Genomic DNA, 19,446 nt, shown 5'->3' with positions numbered 1-19,446 from the left:
TTTTGAGGATACTTTAAAACAGCGTCAGTAGTTGTGACCTTTCAGTTCCTGTGGGCTCAGCAAAAAGATGGCTGATTAATGTCACGTCTTAAGCTGTGTCAACTGGGCCATTCATTCCCTTTTTAATAAACAGCCTGCTGTCAATTTAGCTCAGTTTGACAGCATAAAATATCTTTATGTTTTAGCTAGCTACTTTATATTAATGAGAGTATGTATCTCTTATTTAGTAGTATAAAGTTATATAGAATTTTTCTTTAATTACTCTAGTGACTAGCGTGAATGAATAAGTCAGGAGCAACCACAAAACAGGGTTTCTAACATTGGTTTCACCCTCATATCCTTTAAGGATACCCAAGAGATCTTTTTAATTTGGCACATTCAGATGTTAGAGGGATCTGAAAAGGAGGATTTAAGAAACATTCTTATAGAATGCTTTTCTATAGATAGTTTAATTCTTTAAAAATATTTTTACAGCCTTGAATTAAAATTTTATTTTTCTGCTTTATCAGTTGAAAATAAATGATGCTACTTTTAAGAAGGGATAGGGAGAGAGAGAGAGAGAGAGAGAGAGAGAGAGAGAGAGAGAGAGAGGGAAAAGCCGGATGGGAAAAAATAATGGGACTGCAAGAAGTGCCCTTTGCATAGAAGGGGTATTGTGAGCACACCCATGTTCATAATAATGAAAAATATCCACTTGGAATGATGCACAGAAACCCTTACAGGGGACAGTGGGCTGAATTAAGAAATAGGGCTGTGGCAAAGTATAGAGAAGGATGTAGAGGGCACACAGAGAGCCTTCCCCTAGAGCAGGGTAGAGCATTTATAGAAAACACCTGAAGCACAAGCTTCACAAGTGGATGTCATATAAGCAAAGTTTAGGGATTTATAAAACTTGTGTAATGAACTTAGACTGAGAAAAAAAATGATGTACAATGCACTCCCTTTCTTTATTTCATCTTGTTACTGGAAAAGAATTTTGGAAGTGGGGAGAGATGAAAACCAGTCTTGATTTAATAAGTTGCCTTTGACAATTTTGTGATGCTTTTGGTGATCACAGATTTTAATTTCACTCTGTTTTGCATTTTGTTGGGACAATCTGGACTTCAAGGAGTTGAAAATCAAGAATCGGTGCTGATGAAGATGTAAGGAGCTAAATAAATATTACTTAAAGGACTTCTCAAAGGGAAAAAAAAATCCAACCCTATGAATGTGCTGACCCTGTCTTGAGAATTAAGTTAGATGGTACAATTTAAAGCTTTGTTCGAACATCTGACAGACACGCTCTGCATGCTGATGCATGATATCAGAAGATTGTGTGCTTGAAAGAAAGCCTTTTCTGAGCTGCATTCTATTTTTGTAAGAATAAAGCAGCTGCTTTTTGGAGCAGAGATCTTCTCAAGTGCTCTCGTCTTCTAGTTCAAGTTAAGTATTAGCCAAGTATTGTGAGCAAATTTAGTGTATGCTTTCTCCCAAGCTGCTGAAGTGGAGTAAAGCAGACTACTTCAACCATAAATTGTGCAAATGTGCAGCTTGACCCTGAGAGGTGGAAGTGAGTTTGCTGCTGTACCTTACTCTCAAGTTGTCACTGCCTCGGCAATCCAAGAGCGTGGAAAGCTTGGGGTAATTTAAATGTTATTTGAATAGAAAAAGAGATGCAGTAACATGATCTTTTAGAGAGATTGTATGAATGGATTGCTGTGATCTGCCCCTGATCATTTCTTAAGGGAAGAAAACATTGCTTAAGGAAACAGACAACTGCAAACCCAAATTCAGCCTTACTGGTGGAGCAATTGTAGCTGCAGTGCAGCCTTCCACAAGTAGTAGCAGATGGCTTTGTGCGTCGGTTCTTTAGAAAAACTTGGTTCAAATTTTAGGTGTAAAGTGCCGCTATCATTCTGTAAACATATTGGAGTCAACAATTACAAGTTATATGCAACGTACATAGAGCAACACAGTAAGGGCCACACTTACTGTGGCTGTACATGTGTGTGATGTGTTTCAGAGTTTGTTTTGCAACTTTTGATCTTTTTGCTTCCAGATGGGGTAAAAAGGATCGGGGAGATCAGAATTATACAAAGTATGCACAGGGAAGATGAAATATCCTGATTGTCTTAAGGAGCTTTTAGAACTCGGTAAAATAACTTCTAAAACTCCATTAAATAATAAAAATTAGGACAAAACCCATTTTCAATGCTACAGTATATGCCTGTAACTTTATTAATAACAACAAAAAAAATAGCAGAACAATCTACAGGAAGAAAGCAGCATGCACAAAAAAGGAAAAAGAATTGAGTTACTCTTATGCAGTGATAATGGCATAGTACAACACTCTTCCCAGTTTATTAATATCCTGCTAAAGGATATTCATATAAAATCTGTTGCTTTGGTGCCCTAGGTAATTACTAAATTATGCAAGACACAGGAGATAGGATAAATAAAAAGGATAGATATTGGCTTTTCCCCTTTATTGAAGAAATTCTAAAAATTTCTGGTGATGAAAAGAGATGTTTGTGTTTACACAGAATTTTTCTGCCAGTAGTTTGAGCCACATTGTACCAGTGTCTTTAATCCATGGCAGTAGCAGGAGAGATGAGATGATATTACTGTGGTAAATGGATATTTTGGAGTTTAATTTGAGGTTTTGTATTCTAGTAAGTTTTTATTAATAACAGCATTTAGAATTGATTTTTAATACAGTTCAGAGACTTCTTGAGCCAGGAAAAGCCATGGGAAGACACGGTAGCTGAAAGAATGTCTGTTAAGTGTTGGGAAGCAATGCATGATGAGAAATTGAAAGAAAAATACAATAATCTAGGACAGTTTGGTTTGAAAGGTGGAGGATTCATTTGAAGAGAGATAGGATTAGTAAACTGAGTAATGGAAATGTAGAAGATAATGTGGATTGGAAAGGAGAAATTAATTCAGGTTACAGAGGTCAGTGAATGATAATACCTTCAAATGGTGAAATATCCTCTTTGCTGTTGCTATTTGCATGTGATGGAGTTGGAAGAATAAACATGAAAAGTACTATTTCGAGAGTGCTCTTTCTAGCTTTAAATATATGTAAAATATTTTTTTCCATTCAAAGAAGGCATCCAGAGAAAATACATGACCCTGTTTCCTTACATATGTTGTTCAAACACTTCTAGTAAATTATTAGCAACAGTAGCATCCTTACTTTAAAACAACTCTAAAAGTGGGAATTCACCCTTTGACACTTGGAAATGTAGGTAGATTTCACAGATTCGAACTTGCTTTGTCACTGCTGTGGTTATTGAAAGAAGGATAGTTGAACCAGATGGTATTTATTGGAAACTTCCTGTAACTATATTAGTTCTTTCATTTTGCTCAGTGTGTTTGAAGGAAAAAAAAAAATAGCATGAGGCTAAAGAACGTAATTAAGTTTCTATATTTGGAAAACAGAAAATTATAAAAGGTTTTTCTTTTGTTTCTGTCTTTAAAAGAAGGCAAAGGTTTTACAGCTAGGTTAAGATTTATTACCTGAACTGAGCTTGTTTCAGAGTCAACTGAGAATGAGACCCTGTTGTCTTAACAGTGTATAAACATAGAAGTCATCCTTTCCTTCTCAAGAGAGAGAAAAATAGCCAAGGACAGAACAACGGCATTGCCTCTGTGACAGGCAGTGTAGGAGGTTAGCACATGTACGTTAAAGGTTGCATTTGTAATTTTCCATCTTTGGAGAGGGCAGAGGAAGAGTGGAGATTGTCAGATGTTAAGCAAGATCAGCGTGAGGAGAGTGACAAAGGCACAATAGAAAGATGAAGGGAAATTTTACATCTGTGGAGCACGAATTAAAATTTTAAAGCCTCTGTTCTTCCCTCATTAACTAACGGAGGGTAAAATCCTAGGAATGGCAAAGCAGTTGATCTCATGAGTGTAAGTAGATTAAGATAAACTCTCCATTTCTCATGGGACTTTACTTTGGCTGCCTGTGAACTGTGAAGATACCTCATCTTCACTCGATTTTACCAAATTCTGTTTAAGACATTATGAAGACTTTCAAAGTACGTTCCTGAGGTATAAGAGAGGCTAAGGATGGGTAGGAGCAATGATGCAGGGATTCTGTGGTTGGGCTTTTCCTGTGCGGCACTGAAAATTATACTCCGTGAGGCTGCAAGCACTTCAGCACTTTAATAGAAATGTGCTAATTTCTTCCCATAGTCCTTCAGCCTTAAGAAGCTGGCTTCACGTTTCAGAAAGGGCTTCCCCCCTCCTTTTTGTAAGTCCAAAGGGGGACAAATATTTTTGCTTTGTTACTGTTAGAAGTCTTTGTTAGTAACTTTGGCTTCCCGTTCATTACTGCAGTCATGTTTTCAAAGCCTGGTGTGAGAGATAAACCCTCTGCAAATGAAGACAGCATCCATTTTCTTCCTACCTCAGGCCACACAGAATTGATTGGGATAATAAAATGACAGTACTATGTAATATACTGACATCTCTTTAATTTGAAAACTAGTTCCAGGCTGATTCAAAACTTGTTTAAAGCTAATTTATGACTTGTATAATTTTCAACTGGACCAAGGTAAAGGAAGATCTATGAAGACCAATGCAGGGTTAACGTAATATATTCAAACCTGTCAGTTTGAAATCATCTACAAAGGGTTTGTGGGTTTGTGGATTGCTTTGTTTCAAGTCTTTTTTAGTTTAGTTTTGTTTTGTTTTAAGGTAGCAATGGCAGAAAAAATAGCAGATGCTTGGCTGGTATAAATGTAGAACACTCCTTTTCCATCATTATATTTCAATACAATTGCTTATGCTTTCCAGCAAAGTATTACAGGCATGCTTTTTTTATATATCTGAGTTCTCCATTTTGTTCAAAATCAGAAACTGTGTAGAGTTTCTGTTTCCTGTGAGCCAACATCTGTCCTGGTGTAACATCCATTGGTAAACAACTACAGTGTTTTGTTACCACAACATTCCCTATTAATATACGTCTGTATATATATACACCTGTATATCTGCATATACGATACATATCTCTATATGTGTATTGACCTTGTATTTAATAATCTGTTCTTAAAAAAAATAATAGTCCTTAAATTAAGCCACAACATCAGCATAGCATAAAATGTAAATATTTTTTTCCAAAATCTATCACTTTTCTGTAGCTGACAAAAGAAGTGCACATGCTCTGTATGCACTATTGATTTTTCAGCATACTGTATCAGTGATACTTTTGCCCAGAAAAGGACAAAATTAAAGGCACAATGTTTGCTTCTGTTTGCAGTAGATGCAAATGGCAAGTATCCAAATGGAATGAAGGGGACCTGAATGCTTTGAAGGTGGTGTGCAGTTGGATGCACCCTTAATTTCTTCTCTCCTACACCTTTGATCTCTACTGACTTGAATTATAAAAAATAGAATTAAAAGCTGAAGTTCCAAGACTCAGAATTTAACCAGCTACAATTTTGTCTCAGCTGCCAAGAAGATTCTAACTGATACCGAAATTAGCAAGCAAGTTCCATCCAGGACTGAAATATCCAATTTGTTATGTATTTGTGTCAACCTGTAATTAAAATACTTTTGGTTTTTTGCAGAACTGTGATTGATTCAGGCCAAAGCTGTTGTGGTGTCTGAAACTGTGTGAACATTTAGGTCATATGAAAAGACATGTAGTTCAAAGCAGGGCTGTCTTTATTGCATAAATGGCATAAGTGCATGTCATTTTATGTTTCCTCTTTAAGTTTTCATCAGTCCAAGAAGAGTCATGTTCTGAGGAACTTTGATCAAAATCAGAATTGTGTAGGAAAAATGTAATTACTGAGCATTCTGAATTTATTTGTTTATGGTTTTCCCAGGTGGAAATATTTTACACAGTTATGATTTAGCAGTAATGTAGAATTTATTGATAATTTGAGCTAGATCAAATTATTAGATTTTTAGCAGCACTTAATCATAAACCAATTTAATATTTAAAGGTGACTGTATGGAATTTGTTATAATCAAAACAGCAACTTTTTCAATATGCCAAGATTCACTCCCATTTATTACACAGCATAATAAGCACATATACAGATATAACGATATAAGAATATAGATGTATGCTGAAATACATTACTAGTTAGGCATGCACAGTTATAAAGATCTGTACTTATATTTTAAAAGGTGTATGAATAGTAATAGTTATAAAGATATGTATGCATATTTAAGCATACATAATATTAAGATAGATAGATAGATGATAGATAGATAGATAGATAGATAGATAGATAGATAGATAGATAAAGAGACAAGTGGAGAGACTAGTCTGAAAATTTCCCTCATAAGGTTAGTGAGAATACTCACATGCAATATATCAGCATTCCTTGACAGGCAGTGGATGGATCTCAAGGGGGTCAACTTTGCCTTGGCCTTTTCATTTACTGTGTTAGCGAATTATATCATACACTACACCTGATAGGTGTCCCATCTCAGGGGGAGATTACTGGACCTCGCTTGCTGCAGTGCGGAAGAGCTCAAACGGCCTTTCATATGATTGCTTACTTATAGGATATGAGATAATTGACTTTAAACAGATACTTAAATATTTATTTTGATTTTTTAATATTAATTTTGGCTCCAACTTAGATGTCATGTTTCTGGAAACTTCTGTTAGTTACAGAAGACCACCCTACTTGGGCCACACTTCAGGTATCAGACACATTCAGCTGACATAGGGTGACTGACAATCAATCTCTCTCATGTGATAAAATGTTCTCTGGACCTAGAGGAGCCCAAGTGCACTGAGAGAGTGTCTAAGCATGCTGGACCACTGCAGTTTCATAATGAGCATCCTCTCTCACACAATATGCCCAGTTAAAATCACCAATAGACAGTCTATCCTTAGATGATTAGGAGAATTTTCTTCCAAAACACAGTAATTTGGGGTATAACTAAGGTGTAACTTAAACATCCCAAATCACTGCCTTTGAACAATGGAATCCTGGATGATTCTGGTCGGTGTGTGCCTGATATATGTGCCTGGACTGGGGGGAAGAGAAAGAAAAGAGGTTGCTCAGAAGTTTTGATGAGTGGCCCCTAAAAAATTGTGAGTGTGTCCTAGCAGGGAAGAAGAATTGCACCACCACAGTGATACACTTATATTTTGACAAATTATTTCTGTATTTTCAAGAAACTGGAAGTACCACTTAATAGTGGGTTTCCCCATAATTTATTAATTAATATAATTAAATATTGTGATCCATTAGAAAGCTATGTCTTGATCTGTCTAACTAAAAAATGCAGATATGTGAGCTTTCGTATGTAGGCTGGAAACTATAATAATATTTTACTTAAATGGGAAGAGCTTAAGCACTAGAAAAGATATGTACCTAATTAGTTATTGTGTGGGATACATGTCTGTGAACAGTCACGTCCATCACTGCTACAGCTGAGTCTTACAGATAAATGAAAAGTGCCGTTGACATGGTTTTCATCATACAAGGACTAGAAAAAAGAAAGATTTACTTTTTGCAAGTCACTCCAATATATTATGATATAAATAATAATTGGGAAGGACAAGAAACTTATTTTTAAAATACATTTTTCTCTTTAACATTTCTTTAATAAAAACATTATTTTAGGTTGGAGGTACAGATTTTTTGCTTTTCTTTAGAAAAGTAAACAATTTTAATACCTTTTCAGGTTTTTTATTTGCCTAAGTACAAGTCAAGGTACCAGGATTTGTTACCAGAATGTTGCTTAGTTGGCAATGTACTCATAAAACACGGGGAAGAAGCTTTATGAAAGTTCTCACTTGGACCTTGCAGCATATTTTTTGTTGTAGTTGTACATGAAAGGATCTCATTCCAATTCTGAATATGTTTATTTCTGAAAGCTGTACTTCACATGTTGCCGAACTAGTTCAGAACAACACAGATTGCCTTTCTTACAGATATTCAGGCTCTTTACAGTTTTCCTAAGAAGTGACATCAGTGTGAAAATAGATAATGAAAGCAGTGTAATTGAAAAGGGAGACACGTTTTCTTAGCTTGGTTTCTGAATTACAAAGTAAATTTTATTTCAATCCGTGTCCTTGGGAATGGAAGCATTATATTAGCTATCTGGTTCTTAAGAAAAATATTGAAAAGGATGGCCAAGCTACTTGGAAAGAAGATGAGGAAAGAGAATCTGAGATGTGCTGGTCCTGTTGAAGCAAGAGAAATGAAACAGGAATGTATTTTTACCAAATTGCAGTTGCTCAGACTACTCCTGAAAACCATTGTTTATTACTTTCAAAACTCATAAGTACCAAAAAAATGTTGCTACAATTATCTGGCCACAGGTAATAGCAACATCATAAAAGTTTGTTCAGACACAAAAGACAGGCAGAATTCAAGGCGAGAAATCACTGCACCAAGAGTTTAGACAAGCGTACATCATTTTCTTCCAACAGAAGCAGTGGTCACTTTCATTTTTGTAAGTCGTGCAGAACCGTATTGAGCTGGTGATTTAACTTTCCAGTTCTCAAGGAGATAACAAAATAGTGCTGTTCAGTACTCAGAGTCAGTTCGTGGCTTATTGGGTCAAAAGGAAAAATAGTCTCATTGTCATAGCTTACCAAGGACCAAACTGAGGCGGCCTTCGAGAGGGAGGATATTTGCCTGTTCGGATCTGCTAGGGAAAACAGCAAGATGTCAGGATGAACACAATGCAAAGTTTATTTTGGTGGCTTATAGAGCATAGAGCTTTCATACAATTAACAGAGGGGAATCGGAATTTTATTATCGCAGTGCTATAGATGTTTCTTCTTGCAGTTCACCATGTTTAGCCACGGTGTTGATATTGTTTTCAGGAACTTAGAAAGCTGAAAAGCAATGTTTTATTATTCCTGTCATGGAATTATTTGAGGTGGTAGCTCTACCAAAGTACCTCATTTTTCCTTTTATTCCACAGATCCAGTGCTTATACCCATACAACAGTTCAGTGAAATGGCAGTTGGACTTCATTGTTAACATTTTAATCAGTGCTATTCTTCAGTCATCACTGAAATCTGATTTTTCATAAAACGTATTCCTCATACCAAACCTTGAACGTAACGTAGTAGGCCACAGAATGGGCCAGAATATCCTTTAAGTCACAGAGAGTTGTACAATGAGAAAGAGATAAAAAGCTTTATTTGATATATTTAAGCTCAGAAACTATTTTAAAAGGATTCACCTAAAAAGATTTATGAAATAGAGGTATTAGAGTATTCCTCCTCCAGGCCCAAAGAGGTTTTTCCAACTTTCTAGCCTCCAACAACCCTCTCCATGCATTAATTCTTTTACAACGTCTAATCTTACCTGTGATTCAGTAATGGTTGTTGGACCGCTGTGTTCACTTTTTCCCTTCCAACAGTCAAACATTGGGTTAAGCTGTAAATGCTGGATATTATAATTATGACATTTTAATTTACTTTTTAGAGATTGTTATGATGGAAAACTTAAGAATGAGCTTTTCAGCTTGCAATTTCCAAAAGTGTAATCTTGATTTCCTTGCAATTAATGACTGTAGAAAGAAAGTGATATATCAAAAGCACATATTCCGCTTGCTAAGCAGTGACATCTAAAATATCTTTTGTAATGAGTATTGCAACAAGCACAGTAGAGAGAGTACCGATTAATAGGTTTTCTTTCTTTATAGTGAAATATCTCTATCTATGCAGTTATCAAAACCACTGTGTGAAGCAATGAAGGTATTAAAATGGGTTTTGTTTTCACTGATCTAGTCATGTTGCATTGCAATTTGGAAAGCAGAATGTAAACTACTTAAGATTTTTTTATTTTATTTATCTTTACTGTACTGTTGAAGTTACTAATAGACACGCGACTCTACTACTGACTTTAGCAGGTTGTGTGCTATATTGATTTGCAGTGATTGATAAAATACATTTGTAGGGGATGGTTCGAGTGTGGTCTTGGCTAACTACACTTGAATAAAGGGGTAAAATGTAATATTCCCTTTTTTGCATTTCAGGAGCAGGGGTAGGTATGGGCAAAAGAAGCATGCTTATTTAGAACTTTGCAGTTCTGAAATACTGTATAGCTATTTAACAAGTCTTATAATGCTCTTGTGAAAAAAGTATTACTATTTTAAGAGAAAATACATGACAGATGGGTTTGCTTCTGCAGTAAGAGTAGTTGCCCAGGATAAAAAGAGTTGAGTTTTAGACCTCAAGTGTTCTTAATTTCTCTGTGTGCTTAGAGTACAGCACCTCTGAAAAGTCTCATTTTCTTGGCGTGCCACATCAACGCGCTGCTGAGGGGTCTATTTGTCTCTGTTGCCCTCAGGACTCCGAGCCGTCAAATGAGGTGGTCTCAGAGGCCCCAGGTAATGTGGTACCCTCTACCTCAAGAAGTAGCTCTGAAGAGCTGGTATCGGTGGCACAGAAACTTCCAGAAGAGGTAGGACATTCTGTGTCTGTTCTTTTCCAAGATTAACTGTTGGGGGACACACATTTGCCTCTGTTTTTCATGCCTAGTGTTGTATTACTCAGAGCAGAGACTTTTTAAAGCTAAAGCTTAATCTTATCCTCCCTGTACCAACAACGTGCAAGACCAAAGTAAATCTTAGGGTCTTGATTAACAGTACCTATAAACCATATATATTGCATCTAGTACATTTTAAAACTGTTTTTTATTAGTGATAATGAAAATATTTTTTTCTTGTTCCTGTCTTTCATGGCATGACAGTTACAGGGGTCTCATTAGATTCTGGCAAATTAAAATTTATGGCATTAAAGAGTCAGAAGTACAGTAACATCAGTACAGTAACAGTATATGTACAGTAACATCTGTACATATAGGTAGAGGTAAAGCTTTGGTCATCCTTCACTAAATTTAAATACAGCTAACGGATGTGTTGTGCAATGGAAAGACCTTCGCTTATACTGTGCCTTTTTTGTGCCCTTGTTTTCACAAAAATGATACCAGGTGCTAATGATGTAGTATGATCAGAAGTGGATGTTCCCTGTTGTTATAAGAAAAGGTGCTGGCTTGTAAGGTAGTTCCATAAATAGCCAATGTCTTGGGGCTTTTTCTGTCCCTGCAATGGGTGTTTGTCACAGTATGCCATAGCTGGAGGAGAGTTTGCCTGCAGAATTCAGACTTAGAACTTCATTCTATGGGGGCAATCATCCTTTAGAGAACCATTATTATCTTTAAATTAACCCTTCCTGTGAGAAGGAAGTTCTTCATTTGGAGTAGCCTTAACATTATTAACTTTGGCTTCCTCAAACAGTTTAATAGCTATTGTTAAAGATATTCCAAGTCCCAGTAATATAAAGGCTAGTCTTCCTTGCTTTTTTCTTCTATGTCTTTTGGCTATAATCATCCCAGTGACAGGGAATATGAAATACCAGCCATAGGAAATATAGTGCCATTTATTACTTCTTTAGCGCAGCCTTTAGAAAATTATCAAATACCTTCTTGAATTTGTCCTTTCCTCTGATAGTCTTGTCACTTTGAATGAAGAAGAGGGAAGTCCACAGTACAGGGCCAGAAGAATTCTTAAAAAGTGTCTTCTCATAGGTACCTCACTTATTTTGGAGTGTCACCACATATTCTAAGATAGAAAGTCAGGTTATCAAATCTAAGCACTCTTGAGGATAGAGTAATATTAGGCTTTTAGTAATTCTTTTTTGTATATTCTTGAGTAGTAAAAGGGCCTCTGGTCTATGGAGGGCCATTTAGGTCTCAGCTTTGACAACTTATCTCATTCTACTGAAGAAATTAAATTTGAGAGCACAGGTGACATTTGAGAATAAAAATAGAGGAAAAGTGGTGCAGAAAGAGGAATAAAACATAGTTAATTAGTAAAATGCAACCTAGAGGAAGATGAGTATAAAATTTTTCCTCTTGTGGAATAAAAACCAGCTAAACTGGGGGTGGAGGTTTAGGGTGGAGAGGAAACTTCAGAGAACTGAAACATGGAAATACACCTTTTGAATTTTACTAAATATCTCAGTAATAGTTTATGTTGAAGCTGCTTTACTGAAGTTGGGGTCATAAATTATTGTATGTGTTTTATAAGGGAATGAGAATTTCTCCAGTCATATTTACTGCCGTCTATATAAAAAAAAGAGAGAGGTGAGTCAGAAAGAGTCTTGTGGTTGGATTTGCAGGGAGCCTTGAAAGGGGGACACCAGCATGCTGAATTTCCAAATTCAGAACCCACCATGAAACAACCCATCTAAGTTACACATGGGTAAGTCAGCACGGTAAACAAACATTTGTGAACTACACCCTAAGAAACAGGTCAAAAAAAAGTGTTTGCAGAGCTTTACTTCAACTAATGCCTTTTTTATTTCTCATGTTATTTGAAGTCTCCTGCTGCATCACTCCCTTGTATTCTTTCCCTATCTGTTTAATGAGTTAATATTTGGAATTTACTACAGCTGATAATTAATGTATTATTTCTGTAATTGTTTATGTCTCATCTGAATTCAACCCATCAGTATTGGTGAGAAGGCAGTTGTTAAGGAAAAGTTCAAATGCAGCAATGGAAAAGAGAAATAGAATAAAAGTTTAAAGAAGGCAAAATGGCTAATCACTATGGATTTCAGGATGGTATAGAGGAACTGAGAAGGGTGTGGAAAGTGATATTCAAAAAGAGTCTCAGACTTGCAAACCTGAGGAGAGACAATTTCTAGTAGGACAAAATAAGGAAAATCCCATGAGTTTCCACATTATTGTATAAAGTGTAGGACTTCTGCTTACAATTTGCTTTCCTCTTAGGTAGGCCCGTCTGAATTTAACACTCAATTTCTTGTGTCATCAGTCTTAACTTTGTGGGATGTCATTTGATCACTCAGATGAGGCTTTGTTTTGCTTGTCCAGTCATTCCTCATAGTAGAAATGATGACTGAATTTTGAATTCTGCTCAAGAGGAGGGCAGAATGGCATCTGCTCCTCTTACCACCTCCCTTCTTCCCAGCTTCTTTTCATGGTCTAAAATCAGATTTAACTCTGCGTGGGACAGAGACGGTGTTCAGCTATGTGGCACATGACAAAAGCCACTGCAGAAATAATTAGTGTCTTGAGTGTTTTGATTCTGATGTCGGTGAAATTTTTGTAGCTGTGAAGAATTCAGGAAAGTGCATGTATTCATTGACGTATTTCAGGTGCAGAAACACTTGGGTTATGAAATAACAAACTGTTCTTAAAGTTAGCAAGATGCTATATTCTGCTTTTTCAAAAGCTGTGCAATCCTCAAAAACATTTAAGTTGAATATATTTGAATGCCTGAATGATTTTAATTAGTATCTATACCGAAATAAGTAGTTTCCTGAGTGATTTTTGAGTTGCTATTGCATATATTTATTGTCTTTTTTAAGAGCTGGAATTGAAAGACAAGTTCGACAGAAGATATGTGCCATCCTAATTTCAGAGTTATTTCATTAGTCTTTCTTAGCAATTTCTTCAGAAACTGTAGAATAACGCTACTTTTCATAGGATGTTATACTTTTTTTATATAGCTTTGGTGGTTTCCCTGCAATAGTAATATTTAAAATCAGAACTGCACTACTGTTAATATGACCTGATCATTACATTTAATTATTTCTCCAGCATCACACATTCTTTACCATGAACTGACGAAAGAAAATCATCTGGATATGTTGATTAATTAAGATTCAGAGTTTTTAAAATGTTTTAAGTGTATGAATATGCTTGTTTCAATAACGCTATAATGGTTTGATAAAATTGAAAGGCTTATGAATTGGGTTTCATGACCCTTACCCTTAAAAAGCAAGACGGGTGGGCTGTATCTTGATACCATTTCTCATAAGCAGCACTAATCCATGGGAAGTGATGGTGTTGGTTATCTAAGTAAGAAGAGACTGGTTTTGACAGTTCCCTTAAACTTGAGTCTCATAAGAGGCATATCCTCTTCTTTCATTAGAAGTAAAATAGAAATACATGAGTTATGTGTATTAATTTCCTTTGCCGATCCTGTGGCAAATCAATTAATCATGTTTTAATAGTGTAAGCCTCGAGGCTAGCAGAGCTGTTCTTTCTGAATGGCTGCATTGCCAGAGCAATACAGATACAGATGAAATACTGTGACATTCTCTCTTGGATAAAAATTGAATTAAAAGACCAGCCAAACCCCTACTCTTCTCCACCCCCCCCCCCCCCAAAAAAAATAAAAAAAAAATCATGTATTTATGTTCTGGAGCATTTTAGGGTGAAATAAATGACTTGACAGTAGCATATGAACGTGAATACCTTACGTATCTGTGGTGCTTTCTGGGCGCTGTGTGTAACTATAAAAGCTGTGCAAAACATTGTGAGTCTCAGCTAAAGAAAGATTAAGATAGGTAGCCATTAATCTGTTCCTTAACTATTTGACATTCAGTGCTTGCAGTTTATCTGGATAGAGCACAAACTTTTTTCCATTAGATATGCATGGCTGAGGTATAGTGTTTTGTTTTATAGGAAAAGATGCGTCCCACAATTAAGTCATCTGCCATTTGTCATAACTATGGTACAAGCAGCTTAAAAGGATTATAGAATTCAGTGTTGAAATCATTGCATTATTTCTGGAAAATCTAGGGGAGCCATCTGCATTATTCCCTATAAAAGCAAAGGGAAACATTTCTCCTCTTCGTTTTCTTTGTGCTGCAACTCTTTGTTGCAGTATTGTTATTTGTTGCATTATTATTCAACAGAATACATACCTGGAATCACTTTGCACTGAGAATATTTTCTGGACCTAAGTCAGATTCATGCTAGAGAAGACTGAGATTTGGTTACTTGGCTGAAATGTGGTGATTTGACCCATAATCCAAATCCTTGTGTCTGAGTGTGCATTCCAACAATCAGACTCATTTATCAAAACATAGGAGTTGAAGAACCTCTTTAGATTTGTTTGATTTTACTTTTTGTGCTTCTACAAGTAATTATTATGATTAGTATAGTTTCCATTAATATTTTGTAACAAAAGTGCTAAACCACATGCCTAAAAAGCCTTAGAGTCTAACTGTGTTAAAAGTGCATTTATAACGAACAGAGAAGAGAACATAATACCTTTGACTACTGAAGTGATCCCTCTGTAAAATAAATTGGGAAATACAGTAAGCATGCAAGTGCTCTGAAATTAGGAATTCATATTTTCCGTCTAATCTCTTCACATGACTGTTTTATGTAATCTTCTTAATAACAAAACATAAAGGGCTCAAGATGGCTGGAAAATGCTGTCATGCAGTTCTGCTTTTGAAGTCAAAATTTATTTATGTATATTTAAGCTGTAAATGGCCTTATGGAATGAGGGCTTCTCTTAGAAGAATGTTATTAATTTAAAAAATTAATTAGGTCTGTTTAAAATTTCCACAAATCCAAGACATTTTTCTTTATTTAACCTTTTCACAGTCTCTGCCCTTCTTTAAAGTATATTCAGTTCTATATAATCTGTTTCTCAGGAAGGTATTTAATACATGACTTGGCATCATTTGCATTATACAAGAAGATTAACTTTACAAGCTCTGCTATTAATCTGAGTAGCTCTACATATTGACCTATGAAAGAACATAATTAAGTTAGCTTAATTAAGTTAATTAATTGTTACACTCTGATGAACTTACCATTGAGAGGAAATTAAAGGCAAATAGAAAATGGCATTCATTGATTTGAAATCATATTTTAAAGGATTTTACAAAGATACATTATATTTAGATGACGAAAATATCTATTGTGTAATAACCAAAGCAGAGGCAATTTAAAATGTCAAAAGCTAAGAATCCCTGCAGTATTCTCTCTTATTGCCTGACATTTAGCCATATTTCTAAAAGCAATAAATGAAGTATGCTAGAAATTTAGAAAATAACTGTTGCAGGATTTTTCCCCCAATACTCAAATAATTGGATTCAAAAATTGACGCCACTGTCTGCTTATGGACTACAGAGAAAAATATTAAAAAAAAATAAAGATAAAAAGAAAGATAAAAAAACCACTATAAAAGTTAGATAAGTGTTATAATATGATACCACACTCTCCTTTTGGGGAGAGAATAGGGTGAAGGATTGAAAGACAGCACAGGGCAGCAAGCAGTATCCTGTCAAAAGCACATACTCGCACATCAGCATAAGAATGTCTTTCTCCTGCAGTGATGGAGGGGAAAGGAGATGCTCCTGCAGTTTTCTCTATCAGCTGCAATTCTGTTTTCAGGAGTGTCTGCAAGTTCACTGCAGGAAAACCTACAGGGTTACAACACATACCCTGTGCATGGACAGACCCTCCGCATGATTCCCAACATCTGGGGTACATTCATCAATCTTGATACACACTGATGTGTATGTACTCTGGAGATCATCAGTTCCAAGTAGCCATAATCAATAAAAAGTAACAGAAAAATGACAAAACATGCACAAAAATGCCACAGTAAATGCTGCCAAATGAACGGTTTATTAATCTGTGAGATTCATTCATTTTACCATGTATATCGTTTGCAATTAATTTGTCTGAACAATTATTAGTTCTCTACTCATATTTTTTTTCCCCAGATATATAGATTTTCTGGATGGCATCCTCAGTGATTTTAGGATTTCATGCTTTCCTGCTGTTGTAAAAATGATTATTTTAACTCAAGTGAAAATGGTATTTTCCCTGAGGTATTATTCTTTGGCATTTCCAGATCACATGAATGGGTCATTGATCTGTGGATACATTCTCTGTAAAAATAGCAGTATTGAAAACAGGAAGCCAGTAGCATTTAGAATCACATGTGTACAAATTTCTATTCATATTCTGAATATAAATAAGCTGGAAATTCATTCCTTCAAGGAGGAAAAAAAAAATCTTTACTTGAATAATACTAGGTTCTTTTTTATTTGGAAAAAAAAGAAATCTGAAACATATAAAAAAATTGATCAGACAAGACAGTTAAATTAAAGCTACTATATATTTAATAAGATATCTTGTTTTTCTTTAACACCTTGTCCACAAAAAAAAAATTTCTTTTGCTTTTTGTAAATTCAATTTGAAATGAACATGTTGTTATATTTGGCTGCTTTAAAGTGTTATGGATCATTAAACAAGCTGATATATTCTAAGAAAAAATAGCTTTGATTTCAGCTTTAAAGGACATGCTTAAATCTTTTTTTTTTTTTGCTAGAGGAAGAAAGTGGAAAATGAAATGAAAAATTAGAATTAAGCAAGCTTTAAGTGAGAAAATAGCAGAAAGTTGTACAAGCTGAAGGCTGTTTCCCACCTACTGTTGATTTTGATAGCTGTACTGATATCCGTGGACTTCAGTGTACCAGTGTGCACTACCTGGTCGGCTATCTGGATTGTTTTGAGGTGTTTGTGCCGTGGTGTGGTATAATGTCATATAAGCTACTGTTTTCATTTGCTGTGTGGCAGGTGTGATACACAATTGAAATTCTTTCCTAGAGGAAAGTAAACCTGACTCCTTTAGTATGTTATCTACACATTCTTAGTTATCTTTTTTCTTTCTTTACTGAGGGATTTGTTATCTTCTCTGTTATCTGTAATATTTGCATGAAAAATTGAGCAAATACATTCTCTGGTCATTGTATGCAGTGTGAATATCAGACTTCACATTCTACTTTGTGAACAAAGCAATGAACTTTCTTTTCTAGGTGATACCTTATGTCAGAAATTTTCTGTTTTATTTTAATACGACAGGTTGAAAGTATCATCAGAACCTTTTTAAGTTATTATAGTCTAGACTTCAGATAATAAAGCTTGAGCAGAGCTGAACATTTCAATGTCATCTTTAAGGTAGTGAAGATAAACAAAGGTCAGTCAGTAGTCATTAATAACGTAGGTTATATAGATTTTTCCCTATCCAGTTGTTTCAGGGTTATCTGTAAACTGCAGTGCAATCCCAATAGTGTCACAATGCTGCTTCATCAAAGTACTGTTTCTTTAAATTTCTCTCACTGTTAACCAGAATATTTAGATGTTGAAGAGTTCATATTACCTAAATATTTTAGCACACTAGGATCAGTGATGTTATTTATTAGAATAACTCTTTTTTTCTATCAATGTGTAGTTTTGTGATAGTCATATATACATTAATCTACCCCAATTAACAGCAAATTAAAACTAAATTTATGTTAATGCCAAGTATGTATTTTCTGAAGAGTGTGAAGTGGATTAACACACACCATTATCTTTCATAGTCTTCACTGACCTGTTAAATTCCTCTTAAGTGAACTGTTTTCCTATAGCTAATTTTTTTTGGTTTTTAAGTGGCTACTCAGCCCTCTTAGTCTTCGCAAACCTCTAGATTACCTGGAATATCCAGAACTATGTATTCTATGCTATAGTTATGGTTTTGTTTTATTTAGAGACTCTGAAAATGTTGCTGAAAATACAGTTAAACTCAGAGACTCATGCTATGATGAGGAGTGGTTGTTTTTAGAAGTTAGTTATCCATTATCCAGTCCTGATGTGTTTTACGCTGCTAAAATTCTTGTTTAAATTGATTTAAGTCAGCACAGGAAATTAGCACATGCTTTCTGCCAGTAAAGATACTCTTGTGTCCTCACATAAGGGACTGCTTTGATGTTGTTCTGTATTCTCCATACACACAAAAGAGGTGGAGGTAGTTCTACTGCACAATGTAGCTGCTGAAATACCGGACATGGTGATCACCAATGCAAGTGACCTCATCAGTGACGCCAAGATTGGAGGCAGCCTGGGCTGCAGTGATCATGCACTGGTGGAGTTCAAGGTCCTGAGAGATATAGGACACGTGAGGAGTACAGTCAGGACCCTAAATTTTAGGAAAGCAGACTTCTAGCTCTTCAAGGAGTTAATCAATAGGACCACCTGGGAAAAAGGCCTCAGGGGTGAGGAAGCAGAACAGAACTGGCAAATATTTAAGAGTGCTTTCCATAGAGCTCAAGAGCACTCAGTCCCCACATGGAGGGAGTCAGGCAGGGAAGGGACCAGCATGGCTGAGTTAAGAGCTGCTGGTCAAACTGAAGAGCAAGAGGGAACTGCACGGGCAGTCAAGCAGGGACAGGGAACCTGGGAAAAGTATAGGGATGATGCTTGATTGCATAGGGATGGAGTCAGGAAGGCCAAGCAGCTGGAGGAAAGCAAAGAATAGCAAGAAGGGCTTCTGTAGATATGTCAACCAAAAAAGGAGACCTTGTATCAGTAGAAGAGGAGAAGGCTGAGGTACTCAACCACTTTTTTGCCTCAGTCTTCACTGGCAACTGCTCTCCTTACCCCTCCTGGGTCAGTGGACAACAAGATGAGGACCAGGGGTGTAAAGCCTCTCCCACTTTAGGGGAAGGTCGAATTCACGACCACCTGAGGAACCTGAACATATGTAAGTCCATGGGACCTGATGAGATGTATCCCAGAGTCCTGAGGTAATTGGCTGATGTGGTTGCCAAGCCACTCTCCGTGATATCTGAAACGTCATGTCAGACCGGGGAAATCCCTGGTGACTGGAAGAAGGGCAACAGGTCCTCTTAGAAGCTGTGCTAAA

At 36.0% G+C, this 19,446-nt stretch overlaps 1 protein-coding gene across 1 annotated transcript in view; it reads left to right on the top strand.

Moving 5' to 3' along the window:
* The window catches only part of PHF14 (PHD finger protein 14), a 158,420-nt gene that overhangs the window by 109,251 nt on the left and 29,723 nt on the right, over positions 1-19,446 (top strand). Inside the window, exon 18 of the mRNA XM_054060246.1 lies at positions 10,272-10,385. Coding sequence (XP_053916221.1) covers positions 10,272-10,385 — 114 coding nt within the window. The remainder of the gene's footprint in view (positions 1-10,271; positions 10,386-19,446) is intronic.

The sequence above is a fragment of the Cuculus canorus genome, chromosome 2 (assembly GCF_017976375.1).
Source record: "Cuculus canorus isolate bCucCan1 chromosome 2, bCucCan1.pri, whole genome shotgun sequence".
NCBI classification, from domain to species: Eukaryota; Metazoa; Chordata; class Aves; order Cuculiformes; family Cuculidae; genus Cuculus; species Cuculus canorus.
The sequence above is the reverse complement of the archived record's forward strand: the minus strand, read 5'-3'. Positions and strand labels throughout refer to the sequence as shown.